The sequence below is a fragment of the Malaya genurostris genome, chromosome 3 (assembly GCF_030247185.1).
Source record: "Malaya genurostris strain Urasoe2022 chromosome 3, Malgen_1.1, whole genome shotgun sequence".
Taxonomy (NCBI): Eukaryota; Metazoa; Arthropoda; class Insecta; order Diptera; family Culicidae; genus Malaya; species Malaya genurostris.
In genome coordinates this window covers 38,009,342-38,034,027 of record NC_080572.1, presented here as the reverse complement: position 1 = coordinate 38,034,027, position 24,686 = coordinate 38,009,342, and the positions used below count along the sequence as shown (strand labels likewise).

General features: G+C 38.7%; 4 protein-coding genes across 6 annotated transcripts in view; 1 reads left to right on the top strand and 3 right to left on the bottom strand.

The window, feature by feature from the left end:
- LOC131439303 (GTP-binding protein Di-Ras2) overlaps positions 1-24,686 on the bottom strand; it is a 273,635-nt gene that overhangs the window by 99,867 nt on the left and 149,082 nt on the right. The window contains exon 2 of one of the 2 annotated variants that reach the window (XM_058610163.1): positions 6,152-6,190. The exons of the other annotated variant lie outside the window; for it this stretch is intronic. The gene's annotated coding sequence lies outside the window, so the exon portion shown is untranslated. The remainder of the gene's footprint in view (positions 1-6,151; positions 6,191-24,686) is intronic. 2 annotated transcript variants of the gene reach the window in all.
- LOC131439302 (membrane-bound alkaline phosphatase-like) lies at positions 1,139-3,123 on the bottom strand. Its single transcript, XM_058610161.1, has 2 exons — positions 1,823-3,123; positions 1,139-1,761 (listed from the first exon to the last, which is right to left on the bottom strand). Exons 1-2 carry the CDS (start codon positions 3,068-3,070, stop codon positions 1,423-1,425), a joined length of 1,587 nt encoding a protein of 528 aa, XP_058466144.1. The 5' UTR covers positions 3,071-3,123; the 3' UTR covers positions 1,139-1,422.
- Positions 6,395-8,409, bottom strand: LOC131439300 (membrane-bound alkaline phosphatase-like). Its single transcript, XM_058610160.1, has 3 exons — positions 8,214-8,409; positions 6,988-8,153; positions 6,395-6,925 (listed from the first exon to the last, which is right to left on the bottom strand). The coding sequence occupies exons 1-3, from the start codon at positions 8,293-8,295 to the stop codon at positions 6,581-6,583; spliced, it is 1,593 nt and encodes a 530-aa protein (XP_058466143.1). The 5' UTR covers positions 8,296-8,409; the 3' UTR covers positions 6,395-6,580.
- LOC131439298 (membrane-bound alkaline phosphatase-like) lies at positions 12,771-24,665 on the top strand. Of its 2 annotated transcripts, none has more exons than XM_058610158.1 (2): positions 12,771-14,273; positions 17,957-18,459. In XM_058610158.1, the coding sequence occupies exons 1-2, from the start codon at positions 13,035-13,037 to the stop codon at positions 18,287-18,289; spliced, it is 1,572 nt and encodes a 523-aa protein (XP_058466141.1). In that variant the 5' UTR covers positions 12,771-13,034; the 3' UTR covers positions 18,290-18,459. The 2 variants fall into 2 exon arrangements, with proteins under 2 accessions (XP_058466141.1, XP_058466140.1); XM_058610157.1 differs by lacking the exon at positions 17,957-18,459 and adding an exon at positions 24,197-24,665 and having other exon boundaries at positions 12,954-14,273.

The following is a 24,686-nucleotide window of genomic DNA, read 5'->3' as shown; positions in this document are numbered from 1 at the left end:
CGAAATATACACCAAGGAATGTTTACAAAAACGACTTCTACAAATGATTCGAAGCTACAAGGATCCTGTTGTCTTCTGGCCAGATCTTGCTTCTTGCCACTACTCGAAATCAACGGTAGAATGGTATACTACCAAAAATGTCACTTTCGTCCCGAAAGACATGAATCCACCAAATTGCCCACAACTTCGACCAATTGAGGAATTTTGGGCATTAACGAAAGCACATCTTAGGAAACATGTCTCGGCAGCCGAAACCATTTAACAGTTCGAAAAAGATTGGAAAAAAGTGTCAAAACTTGTCGCCAAGAAGTCTGTACAGAATTTAATGAGGAACGTTCGCAAGAAGGTGCGCCAGCTAGTCTACAATGGCTAAGTAGCAAATGTTGAGAATAATGTTCTGTTGTTGTAGTCTAATATTATCAGTATATCGAATAAAATTTGATACTTTCTGGGACAGTCTTTATAGTCATTAGCACGCTATAGGTTTTTCAATCACTTGTTATAATTAGGCTAAAAGTTTTGGTAACACTATAAACGACACCTCTCATGTAGAAATATTTGATCTTAGTCCAAGACAAGACTTGACAAATGGGAGCTGCTTTTGTTCCAATTTTATTGTCAGAATGTTCCAGTTCCTGATTGGCTGAATTTTATATTTTCGTTAACACAATAAAAAAAAAGTTCCAGCTAATAATACAGAATAATACACGGATACAAATCCATTGCCGGTACCATGATTACTAAATCATGAATATCATGAAACATTACTTCTTATGAGACCATGCATATTACTGATGATTTTGTGGGTAAATCCCATAAACATAAACAAGAAATCTATGCATGTTTCAAATTGGACATTTTAAATAACTGTTTCCGTAACCGGAAAAGGGAGACTGTCACAATTGCAATAAGTTCTTAGAGTCATTAAATAGCCAGGCCTACAAGTTCAAATAGTTTTGAACATTTCCTACTAACATACTAATCACCCCGTTATTCCGGAACTGGAAGTCAGATTAAGATGAATGGTGAAAGACACTTGGCCTTTCGGGCCTCGGTTCAAAAGTCGGTTTTCACAGTGATTGCATAACCTTTTATATACGAGAAAGCAACAACAAAATTTCATCCAAATGACGTTTACTTATGTCCATCCGTGTATGTAATTGAAACAGTAGTTTTGCTTCAACGAGGATTCATTCGAACCAGAATGAATCATTTCTGCCAATCATATGCTACCCAACTTGAACCCAATTATGTTTATTTGCTTGGATTATAGACCAATTTGGGCTAATTGTGTAGCAATCAGTTATTTATGGCGGTCATTCAAAAATAAATGATTGATTATTAGAGTCACACGTTTACTGCGAGTCCAGGCCGAGTGAGATTGACAAGGTGTGAATGCGGTGCTTATCACGCAAAACGCGGCTACGTCGAGCATGCCTTCAGTCCATCGCCGATACAAGCGGCGTATGCCATCATGTGTGGAATGGTGTTCTGTTCATAGGTTCCTGTGAACAGATGTGCCCATGGTCCGGAAGCGTACACGGAAACGTCCTCTCCGCCATGGGTTTCGTACTCGACGGGAAACGTTGCCGGGAACCGGAAGAAATCCGACGAGGTATCAATCGTTCTGACGTCCATGCGGGTCTTGTTTTCGATATCGATGTGATCATAGAAACCAACACCGTTGGCGTAACTTAGGGTCATGTACGGTAATCCATCGGATCCAGTTCCAGCAATGCCAAAAATGTCACCCCCGCGGCTCTGAAAAATATCGACTTAAAATTTGAATGATTTCTTAAAAATTCAATTCTTAATTGTTTACCGGATATCCGTTGTAGCTAAGACTGTGCGAATGATCCGCCGTTACAACAATGAGGGTGTCTTCCTCGCTAAACTTGTTTCGAGCGAGCTCAACTGCTTTTGAAAATTCCACTGTTTCGTCCAAGGCCAGCTTTCCCCAATTAGAATGATGGGCCAAATCGATTCGACCTCCTTCTACGAACAGGAAGAATCCCTTGTCGTTTTTACTTAGAACGTCAGTTGCCCTGTCCACCATTTCTGCTAGAGTGGGCTCTTCCGACATATTGTTTCGGACCCGTTCTAGGTTATACACACAGTGACTAGGCTCGAACAACCCCAACAGCCGATCAGTTTTTTGAACATCCACGTTGAACAGTTCCTGTTTATTCCATACGTAGGCGTGGTTTTTACCCGGTTCCGCTGATTCTAACCATGTCTGAATGAGGTTCTTACCATCGGTACGACCGCCACTTTGCGTACTGTACTCAGGATCAACAACTTCTGAACCATAGAACTCTTGGCGGCCACCTCCAAGAATAACCTTCAATCTTTTACCTGTGTCACCGAGCACCAACTGTTCTGCTATATCATCCAATACATTCGGATCGCATCCAGATTCGGTAATAAAACTATCACTTTCCCAATCCCGACTGGCCGTGTGGGCATATATTCCGGCCGGAGACGCATGCGTCACTCGAGTAGTAGTGACCAGTCCGGCATCCTTGCCGGCATCCATAGCCCAGTCTGCTATCGAATGTGTGTGGGTGGTTTTGTCTAGCTCCGCCGTGCAATCCTCATTCGGCACCTGACCGTTTACTCCTATGGTGGCATAATTTCCCTTCACTCCGGATAGGTAGGCTGTTGACGTACAAGCGGAATCCGCAACTTGATAATCCACGCAATAGGTTTTAGACATCCCGAAGTAAGGAAATTTCTCGAATGCTAGTTGCTTCTCTTCGCCTCCTGCGTAGATGCGTGCCATCCCGACCGTCGCGATCGACATTCCGTCTCCGAGGAAAAGAATTACATTTTTGGCACGGTTTCGATTTTCATTACGCTTGACCAGCTTATCAACGGTCTTCATAGCATCTTCTCTCCAATAGTTGATAGTTTGCTCCAACTGAGCATTTCTGGTTTCAAATCTAATAAAGCGGTCTTCGGGAAAGCTGGGATGCAGCTCATCATCCGAAATCGAACCTTGTATGTTTCTCTCCAACGGCACGGCAATGGCAGACGCCAAAAATGTCACACAAAGCACTAACAGTTTCATGCTTGCCAATCGAATGGTGTTCGAAGAAATAACTCCTCTTCGGCTTGCCCGTTTGGCTTTTATGAAAATGCTGGCAGCTGATAAGCTGCACGAAGGTGATTGTATTCCGACGTAAAAAAATTAAGAAGTGTTATTATCTGGGATGAAATATGAGATAATGTGTCTTGATAAATGTTCAGTTTTTTTGCCCTTTTTAATTATCTATACTAGCTGAATTGCCCGGCGTTGGTCGAAAATAACTGTCGTAGAAACTGTCCTTCCCCCAATTCTATATTCTGATTTTAGTGAAACATAACTTAGAGCGCAACCCGATTGCATGTTCAGATTACGCACGCACCGTCCCATTTCAGATCTCACAATAACAATAACTTTCACGGAATTCTCGTCAAATCGGATCAGTTTTATGCTTGATCTCTTTTGTTAAGAACATTTAAAACACCTTTCTCTGTACAAATACTTTCTTAGTAACCTCTGAGTTCCAAAAAGTATGTGTGCTTGTAACGTACTTGAATTAACGTTCCTCGTCAACATCCTCTGGCTCCCGTGGTTATAAACATTTGCTACTCGCTACTCTCTCATCGATATAAAAATTCTTATGACATCATTATTTCCACGTACTCACTCAAGATTTTCCATCTGATAATGATTATTCGCATTAAAGCTTTAAATTTTGGAAAAAACGGCGGAAGCAAAATTGTACACATAATATTTTAAAGATTTTGCGTTTCATTCAAATTAACAATAGTAATACTATCTAGCACGACCTTGAAATTCTTGCACTTTTCTCGTTTTACAAAAAATGGGAAGGACCCGAATGACCAATAAAACAAAACCAAAAATAAGAGATTAAAAATAATTCTCAGATAAGATAAATTTTACAATAAGCACCCCTTTTTAAAGACGTTTGCTACAAACTCCACCTTCTTGTTCATCTCTGCAATGAATATCTAAGCTCATCAAGAAAAATTAAAAAATGATCACCTCTGAATTTCAAAAAGTATCTGTGCCAAGTTTGGTAATAATTTACTGAATCTCTATGGAACTATGCCGATATATATAAACAATTTGACTTTCAGCTTCTTGATTAGAGACACCTGCTATCCTTTTACGCGTGAATATAATTACGACTATCTTACAGTTGTAATAAATATCTGTACCTGTCGAAAAATGTCCATTTTCGCAAAGTTCGCAACATTTTGCTTCAGATTTCCCCTGTTAGCAATCACTTGAAACCCTATTTTACGTTTCTATTACGTAGAAAGTTAGACAGATTTGACGTTTGAGATTACAGTGATAATTTAACTTTGACACACCTTAATCCTGTTGTCAATGATAGACATTTTAACTAACTAATGACTTTCTAATATGAATTGAAATTCTGTTTATTGTTTGCAGTGTCCATACAGGACTTTTCTATAACTTGACTTGACGGCATTGAACACAGTTTATATACCGAAAAATGACTTAGGAAACATGCATCCCGTTCATGTTACTGAATTAAGCATGTGATTCGAAGAAGTGGAACACATGGACCAAGCGGTCTCAGTAAAATAGCCAAACTAAATGAAAAGTTTTTATTTTTTTATGACTTCTGGTCAGTCAGTAACTTTTATTTTTTCGGTGTTCGACAATATCAAACTAACTAGAGATTCTCAGAGAAGAAAGAATATGAAATTACCGAGCCGGCAGATAGTAAATGACAAACGACCTTTGCCTTTACTTTCTGACATGTGAGAGACTCGGATGATTCGAATCGCTAAGATGCCTAAGTTCGACTCCTCTGGTAGAAGGTAAAAGTGTAGTTACGAGAAGCCTTCTGCTTACTTCAAATGACTCTTGTCACGTCTCACTTTTCGCACTTTATCTTCACATCCTTGCTCTTCCTTGAGTACTATGGCCAAAGGCGTATCTAGGGGAAGGCGAAGGAGGCACTCGCCCAGGGCGCAACGTTTTTAGGACTGATCTTTGGGGCCTTTTTTTCTCGCCCAATCGCCCAAGTCATCTTTCCGGAGATGGAGTTCAGCTTTGTTGTTATTTTTGCTCACAAAACCAACGATGGGGGCGCCAAATTTCCTCGGTACGCCACCGACTATGGCTCTATAATTTCATATTCTTTCTCCTCTCACAATCTCTAGTTAGTTTGATATCGTTAAAAACCGAAAAAATAAAGAAATAAATAATAAAACGGAATAACATGATTCATGCGGTCATTGAATCCCTTTGTTGGGGCTTTCTACGTAACATCAGTCGATTTTAATCAACCGCAATCACTATGCTTTCGGAATGCGATATAAAGTTCAACTAAAGAGTAAAACAGGTTAAACGAGCTAGTACTGTCATTCCCATTATATGTACCTGAATCACTGAAGTTTCTACGTAATAAGGACAACTATTGATAGGACGCATTGAATTTGAATCAGAATTGTAAAGCAGAATTAAACCTAAAATTAAGTTTGAGCGAAACATGGGGTAATAAGATGTTGCACAATTCAAGGGAACATGGAAAATATCCGGTAATTAGTTTGTGGGGTTATATGCGTAACATAGAACTGTCTTGGTTTACCATATTACTATAAATTTATGAAAAAAAAGATTTAGTGTAAAACAGAATACAGTTATTTGCGGTTATTCTGATTGAGAGCAATCCATTTATAGAACTTATGAAAATGTCAGGAGTATCTTCCGATTAGTCGAATAATTTTTTAGTGTTTTACATTTAGTAAAAGAAAGAGGAATTTTGGGCAGAACTGCTATTTCAATTAGCATCAATCGATTCTGCGGTATTTTTTTCATCCCTTTTTTTATCTATTTTTAATACTTACTTCTAGGTGGATTACAAACAGTTAATTAAATCCTTCTCTTGATTTAATTAATTGTCTGTATTCCACCTAGCAGTGAGGTCGAAGTTATAATTTTCCTATATTGCGCGATAGAGAATTCATTTGTTCGGAGATGTTGCAGACCATATTATTACAAGAAAATATGCCGAACAAGTGAACTCTTTAAAATGGGCTTAACTCAATAATTTCATAGAAATCTATTGAAATATTTTTAAAGTGGAAAAAAAGATGAAAAAATTACCGTAGAATCGATTCCGGGACAATTCCAATGAAAATTTCTCTGAAAGCGTAAAGAAAAAATGCGTTATAATAATTAATTATAATAGATGCACATAAAAAGTGTCGTTATTTACTTACATTCATTATTAAAAACTTGTAAAGATAAGTAATATTATTTTACTTCACAGTTAATTTAACTGAAACTTACATCGATACAGACGTAAAATTTATTTTGACATGTTTCATCACCGAAGAAAATTACGGCATGCTGAAATTTGCGTCAAGCTTAAATTTCATTTTTCTAAGAATGTATAATCTAAGAACAAAACCAATAGCTTAAATACTTTTTGGAAGACCTTTCATTTGCAACCAGTTTGGTCAAAGTAGGTCCAGCCAGTCCCAGTGCTAGATAGATTAGGCACATTTCTTAGTATATTTATTGATTTTATTTCTATATTTTTTTAGGGCAAGCAGTGATCCCATCGCCAACGCACAGTGCGAAAGCCATCATGTGTGGAATCGTGTTTTGCTCGTAGCTACCGGTGAACAGATGCGACCACGGTCCGGAAGCATACACAGCGACATCTTCGCCGCCGTGGGTTTCCGAATCGAGTGGCAGCATCGTTGGAAAGCGAAAGTCATTGCTCGTTGTATCCATATTCGCGATATTCACCCTTCCTCCAATATTCGAGCTTACGTGGTCGTAGAAACCCAAACCGTTCGCGTAACTAATCGTCATGTACGGAACCTCATCACTCCCGTATCCTGCCTTACCGAAGATGTCGTTGGTTCGTGCCTGTACAGGAATCCGGAATAAATCAAGTTGCTTGCATAAAGAAATGGTTTGGCTGAACTTACCGGAAATCCTGCGTAGCTCACGGCGTGTGAGTGATCCGAGGTCACCACTATGAGTGTATCTTCCTCACTAAATTTTCTGCGAGCTAGTTCGATGGCCTTGGAAAACTCTGCCGTTTCATCCAGTGCCAATCTAGCCCACGTATCGTGGTGTGCGTGATCGATGCGGCCTCCCTCAACAAAAAGGAAGAACCCATTATTACCTTTACTTAAAATATCCGTTGCCTTGTCGACCATTTCAGCAAGTGTTGGTTCCTGTTCTAGATTATCCCGAATTCGATTCAAGTTGTATTGACAATGGCCTGGTTCAAACAAACCCAGCAGCCGATCGGTAACGGTGGAATCTACACTCAATAGATCCTGTTTGTTCCAAACGTAGGTTCGATTTTCGATGTCCTTTCCTAGATCCAACCACTCTTGAATCAAATTTCGCTTATCCTTGCGTTTTCCTTTTTTACCAGTTTCAGGATCTAAATCTTTGTGGAGAAACTCTCGACGTCCCCCTCCCATGATGACTTTTAGTCTTTTACCCGTATCTCCATGTACCAACTGGTGAGCTATATCCTGCACGATACTTTTATCGCATCCGTCGTTTTCAACTTCGTTGTCATTTTCCCGGTCCCTGTTTGCAGTGTGCGCATAAACACCAGCCGGTGAGGCATGTGTCACTCGAGTAGTCGTCACCAGGCCAGCATCCTTCCCGGCATCCATCGCCCATTTTGCAATCGAGTGCGTATGGGTGCTTGTGTCAAGATCCGCTTCACAGTCGTATGCGGGGACCTGCGCGTTAACTCCAATTGTCCCGTAATTTCCTTTAACTCCAGTAAGGTATGCTGTCGCCGTACTCGCCGAATCGGGTACTTGATAATTGACACTGTAAGTTTTCGACATTCCGATGTCGGGGAACTGTTCGAAGGCCAGCTTCTTCTCTTCACCACCGATGTATACTCGTGTCATGGCAACGGTCGAAATGGACATTCCATCTCCCAGGAACATGATCACATTCTTGGCCACATTTTTGTTCAGCTTCCGTTGTCGAATTCTTTCTACTGTGCTCTGGGCATTTTGCGTCCAATAATCGATGGTGCGCTCGAGCTGAGCTTGGTTGGACATCTGGATCGGACTGGTTTCATCCCGGAAACTTGGATGCGATGGCTCATGTTGAGGTGCTGTTGGGAAAAGGTTCGACTATGCAGATTAGAATGACTAGAATGCATCAACTAACTAACCTTGAAGAAGTGATTTTGTAGGGGAACTGCCAACTAGAAGACAGTTCGTCACCAGCAAAACTGCTACAGACAACGTTAGCATTATTGTTACAAACGCTTCCTCGCCACTGACTGTACTACCAGTTGAACTAGTTGCTTTTTATAAGTTTGAGGTGGATTTTCGAGCAAAGTGCTGTGTAATGTAGATTATCGGTAGCTGATAGCCGTTTTAGTGGCCAATATAAAGTCACTTGGAGGAACACGCCTTCCAATGGCACGGTCTGCTGACTGTCTGCCACGTGATAAAACATCGTCTCGTGACAACGTGATTGGTAGGGGATCGTCAATTTCGGTTCGTTTTCTTTCAATGCAATCGAAAAGCTATTGGAATCAGGTTGGTGCAAATACTAGACTTATAGTGGTGATTCTCCGTTACGAAAAAAAATAGACTAGGATATCTGTCTGCCAAGCAAGCAATGCATTACCGACTAATAGTGGATCGAGCTATAACTGAATCAGAAACTGCTGTTCCTGTTTCAAGTATTTCTTCTTTTGGATGCAGAAGGTATTGGAATTAACTTTAAACTTTTTTCTCTGCAAAGATATGTGCTTTATTAGGAAAATATAATTACCGTACCGTTATTCGAAGCACTCCCGATCGTTATTCATTACTTTTCATCATCGTTCTGGTAAAGCTCGGATACTGCATTGAAAAAAGTATTTCTTTAGATTCGATGAATGAATCGATTCAAGTTTTCGAGATAGTAATCTGATGAAATACTGGTCAGTGAATGTGGCGGAGAGGTAGAACATCCCATTTCAGAGTTTCCAAATAAAGTCTTAGGACAATCCAAACATTGGATCTTGAATTGTCATGAAGTAAAATTACTTCATCGTAATGCGGCCGCTTTTCTTGTAGTACCCAGTTCAAACGCATCCATTGTTCTATGTATACGTCACCAGTGATAGTTTCACATGATTTTTCTTGATTGACAACGAATAAATGAATGAATAAGTTGAAATTCAGTGCCTAAACTAAGGCGCATTCAATTTGTAACCAAAATGCTCTAATAATTATTCATTTTTTGTTACAGATAAAAATTCTCGGCATGATGACAATACTTCACCCAGCTGATTCCAACTATGTATCATTTAAAAAAAGATTTTTTTAAATAAAATGCAATCATGATCTTTCTGATCGTCAAGTTGTCATGTCCGAATTTCGGTGAGCTAACTTTTGCTTTCTCGCTATGAAACAACGGGTTTTCTGAACCAATAATTCTATTTTTTCGCATGGTCAGTGAAGATACGCAGGACACCCATAATAAAAGCATTCGAAACTTCAAAAAGAATCTTGCTAGAAAATTCAATAGGGTTGTGAACTTCGAAGATGTTTTAAAAAAGGTTAGCTGTTAACTTCAGATCCTATTTGGCACTGTCAGACAAAAAAAAAATAGAACTTGCTTAGAGGACATAATATAACAGGTAAAATATTTAGTTTTTGATAGTACTTAAGATAATTTGTACTTCATATATATAAGACAGCCAATGCAATGTAATATCGTAATCGTAAAACATTTGACAGCCTCCAATCGGATAGAATACTCGTTTTAAAAACTATATCTTATGAGGCGTTTGCATTACAAATATTCCAGTGTTATTCTATGTATTTGTCATGAATTTTGAGTATTTGTACTCCGCTATCCTCTGAATTTCCCCAACTGAGTGTATGTAAAGGCATACCCGGTTTATGAGAATATAACGCTATCAAGAAGAAGGCAATATATGATATTTTCGTAACGGAGCAACCCTAAAATTAATTCAACCGAAAAGCCATTATCAGTTTCAATCACATCTTGATGTTTGACTCACATATGTGTGAAACACACTATCGAAAACAATAATTTCAACTATATGTCAAGGAAAGATCAAAGCTGAAATGCACTTGGAATGCGTATATCTCGTGTAATATCACAGCATGAAATGGCTTATCAATTAAACTGCCAATCAATATCGTGATGGCGTCTGAATGGCCGGATTGTTGGTAAATTTTCTGCACATTCGCCGATAATTCGACACGGCGTAATAATGCTCAAATGTAATGCATTTTTCATAACATTTTTTTTTTTTGAATATTATTCTAGTTTTAAGTTAGTCGTTAATTAGGATTAGAAAATACCCTTGGCATCTTAGAGCGTAAGCAGTGTGCCTAAAAATATATTATATTATTGAATAAAAAAAAGAATGTGTCCGTTCTTTTGTCTAAAAAAAAAAAAAAAAAAAAAAAAAACATTTTTTTTATTCAGCCCTGTATTTGTGTTCGAACTGTTAGTAGAATCGACCATTGACGGTATTATCTGAAGGAACACTAGCCCCATAAAATTTATAAGGGAATGGGGGAATGTTTGATATCTCTTCTGGTTTATAGTGTCAGCTTTTGAAAATAATTGGAATTGTGTTTTGAAACACTCTCGAACTTTACCATGCGTTTTCGTTAGTTTGCTTACAGAAGTATTATTTTTATGACACGAGTCTAATATTTTGGTGCGTCGTTATAATCGTTCAGAATGTTCAATCACATGTGAGTTATTATAATTCATATTGAAAAAAAGAAGATGTTACGTATTGCATAGTGCTCCATTTTGCGCTTCTATAACGTATTATTTTTTTCGTTTTGGAGCATTATTGTGTGTGTTCAAATTGAAAAGAAAAGTGTTTTCTCGGGGCAAAGCAGGGTATTGCTGATATCAATAGGTTTAACATCAACTTGAAACTTCCCGGCGTATTCCCACGTTCAGTCGCGATGTAAAACTTTTGACCGGAAAGCTGCTTTAAAATGAGTTTGCACGGATGTTGCAGCCCTTGTGTTTCGTCAACACACGGTCGTATAACCGCCTTGCACACTTTTTGACCACGGAATTCTGCGTTATGTGCCGGTTCGGATGTTTACGACTGGAATCTTTCCCTGGAAAGGATGATGCACACACCGTTTGAAAATTTGATCGCCATACAAACTTGACTTGATGTTTGGGAACAGATAATAGTTCGAGGAGGCCAAACCAGATGAACAAAGTGGTTGGCAAATAATTGGAACTCTTAACCGTTGATTTTGACCATGGTAGCGATGCTCATGTGCTTCATGTAAGGCTCTTTCACAGCGATTTCTATCTTCAATCGCTCCATTGATGTACGCTAATACTTGCATTGAGGTAGTCCTCCAAAAGTACACCATGACAATCCCAGAAAACCGGCATCATGACCTTTCTGACTCATTGAGGCTCCCTTCCAGGCACACGTGCCGCTTCGAAGCACAACTTCAGTCCAAACATTTTGTTCTCTGATGTATTATAATGAATCCAGCCAAACACGTACTCGAAGTGCGCTTTCCTTCGTCTTTTCAGTCCTATATAAGTATGTGTGGGATCCAGCGGCAGGATATCTTTCTCATCTGCACTATTTTTCCCAACAGATCGCGCACTTTCTGTTTTCGGTCATCATTTTAGTGTCTTATTATTATTGTCGTTCAGTTTTGCCCTAGATTAAATCTCCATTTTATTTAGTTTTGACACTGTTCGCTTTGTATCAATCTTTTTTTTTTGTTTCTGTTTCTGATTTCGGGAGGGGCCAGGTACTGGGTACGGGCCTGAGTGGATCCGCTTCCTGACAGGTATGTTCATGTAGTTACTCTTCCCTCGGTCTTTCTCTTAAGTTTCCTGTAGTTTCTTGTAGCTTTGGGTCGTCGGTCACCCGAAACCGGGCTTTCTTTCGATGCTCTAACTGTTGTCTAATAGTTCCATGGAACGGGCGTATACGGCGTCCACAAAAAACCGCACGATGTCCGTTTTCGACGCAGCGGGGTGCCGTTCTTTGAACACACATACTTCTGAATGGAGTTGTTTCACTGGTTTTGTCATCATTGTTAGAGTTCGACTGATAGAGCTGTCAATTTTTTTTCTGACTCACGTGTTACTATGATTGATGTTGCATGGGTAGTTTTGTCAGTGCGGGAAAAAAATATCATGAAAATTTAACAATTTTTGTCCATTTTTTATGCAAACGTATCCCCACACTGTTTTCTTTCAGCTCAATTTTCTTGGAAATTACTGAACCTTTAGAATAATTAACCAACTGGTAGGTGAATATAATCAGTATCATGAGACACTCACGAGAGAGCGAAAAGAAGTACTTTGATCGCCTGTATTTTGATCGAATTGCGCACCCACATTTCAAAACACATGCTGCTAAACCATAAAAGCCACTCGACAATCAACGGTGCCTGCTTGAGCAGATAACTTACTAACCAGTGATGAAGCCAAAATACTTATTTTCCATGCGAGTGGTTTTGACGGGATGTAGCATTTTCCTACTGTGGCGTCCATAGATAAACAATTGAGGTGTATGGTTTCTATGTGTCATGAGCGAGACTCTTAACGATTGATAAGATAGTAGTTTCTGGTGAATTCAATTTAAGTATAAGCTCGATACTTTTTTTAATAACTAAATATCAGCTCCAACTTCGAGTATGGTTCCACTATAGGACATGCAGAATTCAGTATCAATTCATTGGTCGAAGGCGTGGTGATCACTCCCAAGTAATTGTCTCGCTGGAATCGGCAATAAATTTGATATCTCGTTCACCGCTATAAACGATCATCTCAGTGTCAAGCGATTGTAGCGATAACGAATGGGCCAAACAATTACTTTTTCCCCCCAAATGACCACATGTTTATCGCTTTCCAATAAAAGAGCTGTCCGTTGAAAGGGGATTCGTTAGTTTGGTTCCGACCGCTGAACCCACTCAGATTGGTTTAGAAGAAGAGTGTTTTCCATTCAATTTGTACAATGAAGAACTTAATTGTAGTAGTCACTTTTTCCGCGATACTTGCATTGGTCGAAGCAAACAGTGTTCACCGAACGTACGACAATGACCATATGCATAAAAGACCTAAACCTTCATCGGAAGCGAATGCTCGTCAAAATCTCGGCTATGAAGAGGTTGAAACCACTTCGGATTATTGGCAAAAGCAAGCCCAGAGAACGCTGCGGGCAAAACTAGATGAGCAACCAATAACTGGAACTGCTAAAAACGTAATTTTTTTCATTGGTGATGGCATGTCCCCGCAAACCATTGCCGCCACTAGGATGTATTTGGGTAACGAAAACAATGTGCTATCGTTCGAGCGTTTCCCTTATGTGGGAACGGCTAGAACCTACTGTGTCAATCGTCAGGTGGCGGATTCTGCGTGTACATCAACCGCTTACCTATCCGGTGTCAAAACCAACTACGGCATGATCAACGTGAGTCCGCATGTTCCCCGGTACAACTGTGAGTACAACCGAAATGAGTCGGAATTTCTGGGTCTGATGAAGTGGGCTCAGGATAGTAATAAAGGAACTGGAGTAGTGACCAATACTCCCATAACGGATGCTACCCCATCGGGGGCGTACGCCAGTGTAGCCACACGAGACTGGCAAAATGACGCCAATGTCATGAATGACGGATGTGATCCGAACAAGTATCCGGATATTGCGCAACAGTTGATTCACGGAGATGTTGGCAAGAATTTAAACGTTGTTTTTGGAGGCGGTCGGCAGCATTTTCGACCCACCTCGGCAGAGGACGAAAATGGAAACAAAGGTGCTCGAACAGACAACCGCAATCTTATTGATGAATGGTTACAACTTCATCCAAGCAATGCAGAATATATTTACAACAAAATTGGTTTGAAGGCAGTTGACACCGACAAAACCGAGCACCTGCTGGGGCTGTTCCACACCGATTACCTGTACTACAATTTAGAAATCGAACAAATGGGTCTCCACGAGACTGAACCCAAACTGTGGGAATTGGTGGATGTGGCCATTAAGAGTCTGAGTAAAAATCAAAACGGCTACGTGCTGTTTGTGGAAGGTGGCCGAATCGACAATGCCCACCATGGAACGCGAGCCCGACTGGCGCTCGATGAGACGGCCCAGCTTTCGGAGGCTGTTGAATTCGCCCGCCAGGCGACCAACGTCCAGGATACGTTGATAGTGGTGTCCTCGGATCATGGCCACACGATGACGTTCAACGGGTATCAGGTAAGCGGGTTATCTAATTTGACAGTTGTTGTTTGTTGTTTGGAAGGTAGAAAATTCATATTTTCAATACGATAAGGGTATGTTATGGTTTATTACGATGGTGCTTTCGAAACCGGAAAATACATGTGTGTATAATTTTCATGAACTTAGAAGCAAGTGGTCAGCAATATTCGAAGAATGAGGGCCGTGCGCTCAAATTTTAAAGCAGACAAGTCCTAAATCGCGCAAATTTGTGCGTATTTGAACGTATACTACTCACAGAGCTATCTCAGATGTTGTTTTGATTTAGCAGTCATTTGCCTATCTGTGCGTACAGTGAACAATGTCGGCGATAATTGTTGATTCCACAAGATGTGAAGTATGTGGTGGAATAGGGTTTTTGGATGCAAAAGAATCTTCAGCTACTAAAATTAATCGAGAGTTATACCTAGTTTATGGACCCACTGTGATGAGTGAAGGAAAAATTGGAGTGGTGATTTCAAAAATGAATGAACAAATGCTCAAGACGAAGACTGCCCATACTTGCATATCAGTCCCATATGGAAAATCGGCATGTCGAGAAAAAGGCGATTAAAATTTTATTTTCAACTTTTTTTGTTTATTGTGCTACCTAATGCTGAATCGTGGTATTATTACACGAAATATCGGTAATACACCTTTGCTATTCCAATATTGCAACAAACGAAATTATTGAAATTTGCACTGAATGGGACTGATATGCGGGTACTTTGCATATGGGACAGACATAAGTTGATATTTTTTTCACATTTTACAGAATAAACCCTCAACTTTTATTGAGATTTCTGAGAGTATATTGAGGATGGATTGCATTCCTCAAGCTAACTCAATATTGGCGAAAATCGATATGGGACTGATATGCGAGTATGGGCAGAAGAGTGGAGTGGTAGTCCCAGTATGCAAACCGATTAAACTGTTCCTCTGGTGGACCACAAAAAATGCTTGAAAATGATCGGTAGAAAAGAGAAGTAGATTAGTAGGGAACGAAATGTGCCAAGTTAACCTGTTTCATATAATCTTTTCAAAATCACAAAACGTTGCTTAATTTCTCCATGATTTCTCGTTATTCTCAGAAAACGATACGATCTCAGCGATGACCTCGACATTCGATGAAAATCTAGTAAGATTATTTTTCAAACCTGCAAACGGAAAATATTAGGGACTACAGAGGGTGAATATGGCGGATCCGGTGGCAATTCAAAAATCAATTCGTGGAGTTTAGCCATCGTAACGATAAGTTGCTTTTGATCAGCTGTGAGAAAACGCGGCATTCACTTTGCGAACAATTTTCTCAGATTCAAGTGCTCATGCAAAATCTTCGGCTACTTCACTATTTCATTTTCCATAACGATGGAATGAGCTTTTAAAACGATTTTCGGCACAAAGCCTCATTTGGACGACCAAAGCGTGGTGCATCATCGTTGTTTGCGAGATTACGTTTTACTTCTGCATACCAGAGTCAATAATGAATCAGATAAGCCCGGATAATTTTTATCAAGCCATTTCTTTACCTTCACTGTATTTATTCATTAAAGAAAGTTTTTCATCAACCCATGAGATTTTTCGTTCTCCATTCCTTCTAACTTTTCAAAGGTAGCATCACTGAAGGCTTAATTGTACAGATGACTGTGATATTCTTCATTCCGTGGATATACGTAGTTCTATCCAAAACACCTGTCTTCACTCACTACCTTCTTCTGATCATCATCATCGTTACTAATTCATACGCTCACCTCATCGCACTCAAACTCATTGTAGCAAACACGTAACCATACAGAAGTATACATGCAAAGACATGCATCAGATAATTTCGATGAGTCACTCATGCTGCAATACAAATTCTCTGTGGACATATAGTCAATTTAGCAATTTGACGTCTGTGATGCACACAAGGATGCAACGTGTACGATAAATTTGTAATAAACATCCGAAAAAATGTGAGACAAGCAGCGATTCCTGAAGAGATGTTCCATAACCAACTATATTATTTACATTCCTCTAAAATTCTCCACATTAGCTGATTTCCAGCAAATATTCCAACACATTCACATCTGAATTAGACTGTACACGTAAAATAAAAACTACCTATTATTTGACTTCTTTTTACTTAATTTTGAGTTTTTTTTGAATCTCTTCTATCTATTTGCTCCTTCCATTGTTGTCAAAATACAAAGAGCAAAACCACCCAACAGCGAGGGTTTCGTTCAATAAGCTAAAATTAAGTAAACCGTATCAACCTGAAATTGAGTCAATACAACTCAACTGTAGAGTAAATATAACTTACTAAATATAACTTACCATTGGGTAGATATAATTCATATTTAAGTATTTTTTGCACGTGCCTTACGGAAACTACCTACAGCCACTTTACCTAAAATTAGGTTATTCAAAGGAAACCCCTAAATTGGGTGGAATGTATTAAAAATTAGATTGTTTTGCGGTTCCGTGTATGTTACACTACGCAGTGCTACCAGTTTTTATTTTCAATGTACAATTTTTGTATGATTCTTATAAATTTTCAACGTTGACATTGCACTGAGTTACAATGTACTTCATGTTGGCCATGGGCTTATCCCGGTTATTTCGGTGAATTTCATTAGCCATGACCTAAACTCGACTCAACCACTTCCGTGGCAACACTTACTTGAATAAGCTTCCCGTCCAAAGGCAACCGATCTGATTTTTTTTCTAGTTTTCCAACTTTCTCTTGCTGTAAATCGTTCTTTCGATGAATTGAATTTAATAATTCAGCCGTACTCATGGCAGAATCGTCAATGTGATATTTCTCATTCCGTGGATGTACACAATTCTATTCAAAACACCTCACTACTGACTTCTGATCATCCCGTTAAACGCTCAAATCATCATCCTCAAATTCATTGTAGCTAACACGTAATCCAGGATACCACTTATTGACCGAAATGACAAAAAATTAATGTTTCTCGTCGCATCCGATCAATTATGCACAGTTCGAAAAATTCTTGTGATTTTAAATCTTATCAGATGCACATAAATGGAGCGTCATATTGTACACAAATTTATATTCAAGAACATGAAAAATTGTGTGATTTGAAAATTACATGGCTTTAAAATGAATGGAATAAAAATCAAAAGATCGACAGCAACAACGCGACTTGAACCATTAGATCACGAAGCACACCAGTTAGTCGACTGAGGCACAGAAGCACATATCTGCTTGGCTGGTAAATCGTGCATATAAATTCATACAGTCTCACTTGCTAGCCAAGTGCAAATTGCTCTCGGAACCAGTAAATTTCTGTACGAATGGAATATTGCGTCATTTGAAAAGTTAAGTAGTTATGAATTGTATCGTTTGTAGAATTATGTCATTGAATCGAACTACATGTGTCAAACATTTCGTCTTATTGTTTAGTAAAGTTCAAAATTGTTCCATACAAGATTCAGTTATCAGAAATCGGAAAACGCAAAACATTCGGTATTTTTTGCAGTACATCAGTTTTGATTCAAAGTTTTTCAAGGCAATATTTTTTTATAGAAAGGTTTTTCACCCTAGTAAATTTATTCAAAATCAGTGTTCCATATTTTCACTACTCAACTGTTGCGGTGCTGGAACCCTCGGAATCACTCCAAATCGAATATAATTGGCATTAAATTGAACCTCTTTCACCACTTTCACTCTATAGAAACGCGGCAACGACATTTTGGGCATCGCGGACGTCAGCGCTAATGACGATTTGCCGTATACCACACTGAGCTACGCGAACGGTCCCGGGTATTACACGACGTACACCGAGGGAAACCGTGGCATCCGAGCGGACATCAGTAATTTGGATCTGAAAAATTTCAACACACGCTACATGGCGACAGTACCACTCGAAGCGGCAACCCATGGCGGAGAAGATGTCACGGTATTTGCCAGCGGTCCCATGGCACATACGTTTCAGGGTAACTTCGAGCAGAGCACCATTCCCCATCTGATTTCCTATGCTGCCAAGATCGGTCAATACAAGGTGTAAAACAACTGACAGAACAGATGAATAGGTGTGGGAAGCATTGTCGCTTGACTCAATAGGAATCTAATTGGTCGTTCTCGGGAAATTTTGTTTCGAATATCGATAGGGCTTAAGACGGAAAAACCATTGGATTTCATGGGCAATAAACATTTTGGGTGCTTTTTCCGTTTTATTACGTCAAAAAACGTTGAGCTATTGACATGAAATAATCAAAACAAAATTTGAAGTAGTTTATGGTTCGTTTTCTTAATTCAATATTATCAATCTGTAGTCAAAGTTTATAATTAATATCATGCAATCATTTGATTCAAAATTTGATAAGCAATACCGTCGAACGATCTGTATTGACAACACAAAGCTCTCAATTTTCCGTGTAATTTTCTATCCGGTGTACTCCTAATTAATTTCCGATAGATGGCATTATATGTTTCGTGTTGTTATTAGGTTTTGCACGAAAAGACAAAATCTGTTTATTCCGTCCATAACTGTCAAAGATAAATTTGATTCATCGACACTTTATTTGTGTCGTCCTCGTGTAAAACCTAATTGGTGAAACTAGAGTGCCTAAAATCGGAGTGACGACAGCTGTTTGTTTAAAATGGCCACGATCTGTCAAATACAATATAAAGCTAACGAAACTGTCAACATTCCAGATTAAATGTTTTGAATTGTTGCCAACATTACGGTTGAGATGTCGTCATTCTGGTTTTAAGAACTCTAAGAGAAACATAATTGTTAGTTTTCTTCGTTGTTTTGATAGTCGAAACAGTTCGAGGCTTTTAAACATTTTTTATCCCTTGCTAGCGTACGAATTTGAACATTGTATTTCTTTTTATGTTTGATCACGGAAATACGTCTTCGTGCGCTTGTGTGATACTGCAAACATATAAAACGCGGTTCAGAACATTCAAAACGGGAGATGTCGTCGCTCCGGCAAGCGGAAATTGTTGAATGATGCCGAATTGCAAGCCTTATTGAATGAAGACGACACGCCACGAAATTTCAACAGTGAACAATTTGTTAACATCTACAAGCCATCGGACCGATACAGAAGTCACAAATGAGAACCGAAACATGACGTATAAAATGCTGCTTCAAAGATAAAAAAAAATTTCTGCATTGTACTGTCATCGGTGACGAAAAATGGATGTTTTGGGAATCCTAAATACAAAAATTCGTGGGTGAATCCGAGGGAAACATCGACATCGACGACACGACTGAATCGATATGGTCGGATGGTCATGCTATGTATTAGAGGAGGGAGGGGGACCAGATCGGATCATCTGAAACCTGAAGAAACTGTCAACGGCATTTGCTACCAACAACAAATGAGCAATTGTGCATAAATCGAACAAAATATAAAAAAAGACCAAAAAAGGAGATTTTGTTCCACGACAATGACCCATTGTACCAGTAGAAAGGCGTTCGCTGCACTATGGAAAGTCCTTACCTCGTTGAGCTGCGCATCGATTCTTTCGAAAATTTGAGAAAACGACCAATTCATTGGTTCATCACCCAAGACAGCCAATTCTTCTGGCAAGGTTGGATGAGCTGAGGAAAACCTTTACTTACCATCAGTAATGGCATTTCACTGGAGTGATACAAGTTAAATTTTTTTTGCTGATTTTGCGTGCCATCTACGCAAACTCTTCTACGCAAACCATACACCAGAGTCCTCACTCACTGAGTACATCTCTGTGAAAATATCTGCATCCACTTCAGAAAATTTGATAGCTCTGCTCTATCTTTCAGTGCTAGAGATAAACATGCGCACTCATGATCAGTGCTGTAAAACTTCATTCAATTCAATTGAAACTGAATGTGGAACACATTGACGATCTCTCTAATGCAGTAAACTTCACTCTCTGACACACACAATGATTGCTGACGGCCCGAACGGGCAGCATTCAGTCATCACTCGTTTCTCTTCAATCGAGGCTCAGTTTAACCACCGTCAGTTGATCTCTTGAAGTAACAAAATATCTCTTTCAATAGTGTGAAAGCGGCTTTCAAATGAGGTTCATGTAAACATTCGAATTGGTTCAAGATAATAGATGAAAGACAAACCAGATAGCTGAAATATCAATCACAGAATACACATAAATTAATTGTTTCCTCCCTCAGTTTTCATTTTTAATACTTTACTCCATTTATAATTATATTCGTTCGAACTTGCTTACTACCAAGAGCGAAGGCAATGAAGGAGCTACACTACTTGGCACTTGAAACTGAGCAAGCAAAACTTCAAATGACTATCAACGATTAATCAACTGACGATGAATTCCGGGAGCTTCACTTGAAAATGGCAGCAAAAGTCAAATGAATTAGTAGGGATATGCTGACGGTCAGCGGCCATAAATTTCATTTTCATCTTATATTATTCGACTGAAAATGAAATTTTACCGCACTGCTCATGATACGTGCACACTTTATACAACAGTGGTGTATATATGTAAAAGAGAGGAGCTCTCGTTGATGTTGTCAGTGCGAGGGGAGAAATTTCGCTTGCTCTTCGTCACACAGAAGAAATGGACATCTATGCTTACCACTACTTTGATTCGCAAATAATATGTTAAAGTTAGTAAAGAAATTCGACTTGTGCTTGATTTACACAATTACATAATTTTTGGATCGTTACTTATCAAACAAATTTTTAAAAAAAATTACGTGAGGCCCGGCAGAATTTCGCTAAGCTCGGCAGCCCGGCAAGTAGCTCTATGCGAGGCTTGGTCAGGTGGTTACCCTATGCATAATGTAAAGGTGGTTGAAAATAATATATGTTATCTATTCGCCGAACTAATAATGAATTATTGGATCGAAAGTGTGGCTGTAATCCAAGACTCTGAAAGTGTCCGGACTATTCATAAATTGCAACTTTCGACCGGCTTCTCGGCCAATAATGAAAATCCAATTTATCCTTCCCTTCCTTTCAGGAAAATGATGTGAAGCCACGACAAGGTACAAATCTCTAAATAACTAGAGAAACGTGCCACTTGTTTGTAACAATTGAAAAATCATTCGTTTTATTATAAAATAAAATATTTTATCTTTTCGATGAACTATTAAAGAATTATTGTATCGAACGTGTGGCTGTAATCCAAACCTCTGAATGTGTCCGGACCATTCATAAATTGAATATACACGAGAAGCAGCGAGTATAATATTTCCATTCAACAATGCGTATGATGGGTCACAATATATTGCTGCTATAATTGCCATAAATAATAAATGTTATTTTCCATGAAAGATACAACTACTCTAAATGTTGGTTAGAACAATTCAGTTTCCCATACGTGAATAAAAACTTTTGAATTCGCGCATATATTACAGTTAGTAGTTGGAGCAATATAAAATAAAACCTAGCAATAGCTGTAGTGAATTCATGTCAAACGATTCACTAGAAGTTCTTCATAATTATTTTCAATACCTGCAATTTTATTTTCACTACAGTATATCATACAATAACCATATACTATGTTACAACAACAAACCGTATCATCTGGTAACAATACTTTGTAGTTGATAAAACCCTGTTTATCGTTGAAACAACAACATACCATAACAAATGTGGTTACCACAAAACGGTAGATTGTTATACAATTGTACCAGTTAGTAATTTAAATTATTCGGTATGACACTTATTAAAATACTTAGAGGTGAGATATATCTACTCACTACTGTTACTCAGCGGTTGAGTTCTATTATCTCAATTCCAGGTTGAACGCGGTTTATCTAATTTTAACTCATTGAACGAAACTCTCGCTGTTAGATGGTTTTGCCCTTTCTGTTCTGACAAAAATGCAGAGAGCGAATGAGTGAGAAGAGTCAATACAACTCAAAATTGAGTAAAAAGAAATCAACAAATTTACAGTTTTTATTTTCTGTGGTGTTTACGTTTCTATTTTAGGTTGATGTCAGAGTGAGCACGGAACGCGGGCCGAAGCGACACGACTCAATGCGATGTATTGTTTTCGAATCGCATTCACTCTGACAGGTTTGCTTTGATCAAACTAATTCGCACGAACGTCTTGACGCTTCGCGTGACGCTTGCACTCTGACAGCATCCTAAGGTTACGCGTTACGCGAAGCGTCTGGACGCGCGTGTGAGCTAGTTACATTTGATCAAAGCAACTAGATAACAGTGCATCGCTGCTTCGCTTCGCTTTCCGCGTTCACTCTGACAGCAACTTAAGGAGGAAGCCAGGGAGAAAGCGACACTAGACGCGAAGCGAAGCGTTGTGAAACTTGACAGGTCGCAAAGAGTCGCGCGACAGTGCTCCGTTCATTTAAGTTCAGCAGAAAATGACTCTTTATGATTTCCGAAGAAATAGTTGCGTACGCCCTCGGACATAAAACAACTTCTTCCGGATCCAGTCTTTTGAAATTTTAAGTACGCTTCTACTATGGCTACTATGTTGCCATTGAAAATTTTTCGTGTTACGCATCGCATCGCTTCGCGTCGCGTGTTGCTCTCACTCTGGCTTTTCCACGAAACTGCTCTAAGGCAGTTTCGGTTCTACTTTGAAAGGGGCCAATCAAAGCGATGCTTCTAATTAGAGATGTACAATCCGCTCCCGAGCTGGTCCAGTAAATCGAATAATGAAAATAAGCTGATACATCGCAGCTCTGTGTAGAAGAAACGTCAATTAAAGTAAAGTGTGTTAACTAAAATTTTCCGGAACCCGGATCCTGATGAAATTTAGAAATTTCGTATGGGACCACAGGACTTTTCATTTGAACCTAAGTTTGTAAAAACGGTTAAACCATTGCTGGGAAAAGTAAGTGAGATCCATTTGGAAAAATATGATAGCCGGCATTGGTTTGTTTGGCCATCTACATTGATTTGAAAATAAGTTTATAAAAATTGGTCACGCCATCTCTGAGAAAAGTGAGTAAGTAATTCAAAATTTTAATTTTTACGCTAATCACCCTATAATTCCGGAACCGGAAGCTGGATCCAGATGAAATTCAGCAGTTTCGTAAAGGATCAGAACACCATGCATTTGTATCTAACTTTGTGGAATTCGACCTCGCCATCTCTGAGAAAAGTTAGTACACATCTTTTCATATTTTTTGCATATTTTAATAATATGCAATTGTAATATTAAGAATTTAATATGGAGCTTTCATTTGCATTTAAGTTTGTTAAAATCGGTTCATAATTCGTAAACACCAGAGAACACTTGCCAACAACAACAGCCTATACTGTAAAATCTAATAAAGATACAAAAATTCGTTCAAGACATGAAATGTGCGTATTTTTCTTAACTTTCAAATAAACGATTTCATAAAACAACCTTAATAGTTTATTTAATGAAAAAAGTTAAAAATTAATAAACAAATAAATAAATTTCAAACTTGGGCCTAATTTTTTTCTTTTTTCTGCTCAAAAAAGAAACCTTTGAGACTTAACTCAATCTTGACAAAGTTTCAGAGTGGAAAGATTAATACTTTCAGAGAAGTGAAATTTTCAATCACGACCCGCACGCGCGAAGTGTACCGCAGCGCCACTCAATCGAATACGGGCTTAACTTGTCGACACATGTCGCGCCACTGATCGAATTCTAACTTTGTCAGTTTATTGTTAGCAACATTACAGTTATTATATATATATATATATATATATATATATATATATATATATATATATATATATATATATATATATATATATATATATATATATATATATATATATATATATATATATATATATATATATATATATATATATATATATATATATATATATATTGATAGATAGATAGGTAGACTTAATCTAATCAATGCTATAAACATTACTGGTTTAAGTAATTTCATTCAAAATTTTATTCAAAACTGAATGTGTATGAATCAGACAGTGTTGCACCAATAATACAATTCTTTCTTTCTCAACTTTGCTCTCCGCAGAAACGCGGCACAGACGTCCTAGGTATCGCGGACATTAGCGATGAGGACGGTTTGCCGTATACCACACTAAGCTACGCCAACGGTGGTGGTTACTACATTACGTACACGGAGGAAAACCGAGCCGTCAGAGCAGACATCAGCAATATGAATTTCACGGACATGAACGCCCAATACTTGGCGACCGTTCCGATGGGTTTGGAGACGCATGGTGGAGAGGATGTGGGAGTTTATGCCAGCGGACCTATGGCCCACTGGTTCCAGGGTAACTTCGAACAGCACACCATTCCACATCTGATTGCTTACGCAGCCAAGATAGGTCAGTACAAGGATGATGAGACGGGTGCAGGATCTTCGTTGATTGGTTGCGTTCAACTGACCTTGATGTGTTGTTTGGTGGTTTTGTTACGTATGTTCAAATAAAGTATGTCTTTAACGTGACGAATAAAGGTAATCTTTTTGATTGGCTTAATCTCTGTTCATTCATATATTT

What these genes read in the sequence shown, in the direction of transcription:
- LOC131439302 (XM_058610161.1), bottom strand. Translation starts at nt 3,070, where the DNA reads ATGAAACTGTTAGTGCTTTGTGTGACATTTTTGGCGTCTGCCATTGCC. An exon ending in TTAGCTACAACGGATATCCG is followed by an intron (nt 1,762 to 1,822) that starts GTAAACAATTAA and finishes GATATTTTTCAG; the next exon opens with AGCCGCGGGGGTGACATTTT.
- LOC131439300 (XM_058610160.1), bottom strand. Translation starts at nt 8,295, where the DNA reads ATGCTAACGTTGTCTGTAGCAGTTTTGCTGGTGACGAACTGTCTTCTA. An exon ending in TACAAAATCACTTCTTCAAG is followed by an intron (nt 8,154 to 8,213) that starts GTTAGTTAGTTG and finishes TTTTCCCAACAG; the next exon opens with CACCTCAACATGAGCCATCG. An exon ending in TGAGCTACGCAGGATTTCCG is followed by an intron (nt 6,926 to 6,987) that starts GTAAGTTCAGCC and finishes ATTCCTGTACAG; the next exon opens with GCACGAACCAACGACATCTT.
- LOC131439298 (XM_058610157.1), top strand. Translation starts at nt 13,035, where the DNA reads ATGAAGAACTTAATTGTAGTAGTCACTTTTTCCGCGATACTTGCATTG. An exon ending in TGACGTTCAACGGGTATCAG is followed by an intron (nt 14,274 to 24,196) that starts GTAAGCGGGTTA and finishes TGCTCTCCGCAG; the next exon opens with AAACGCGGCACAGACGTCCT.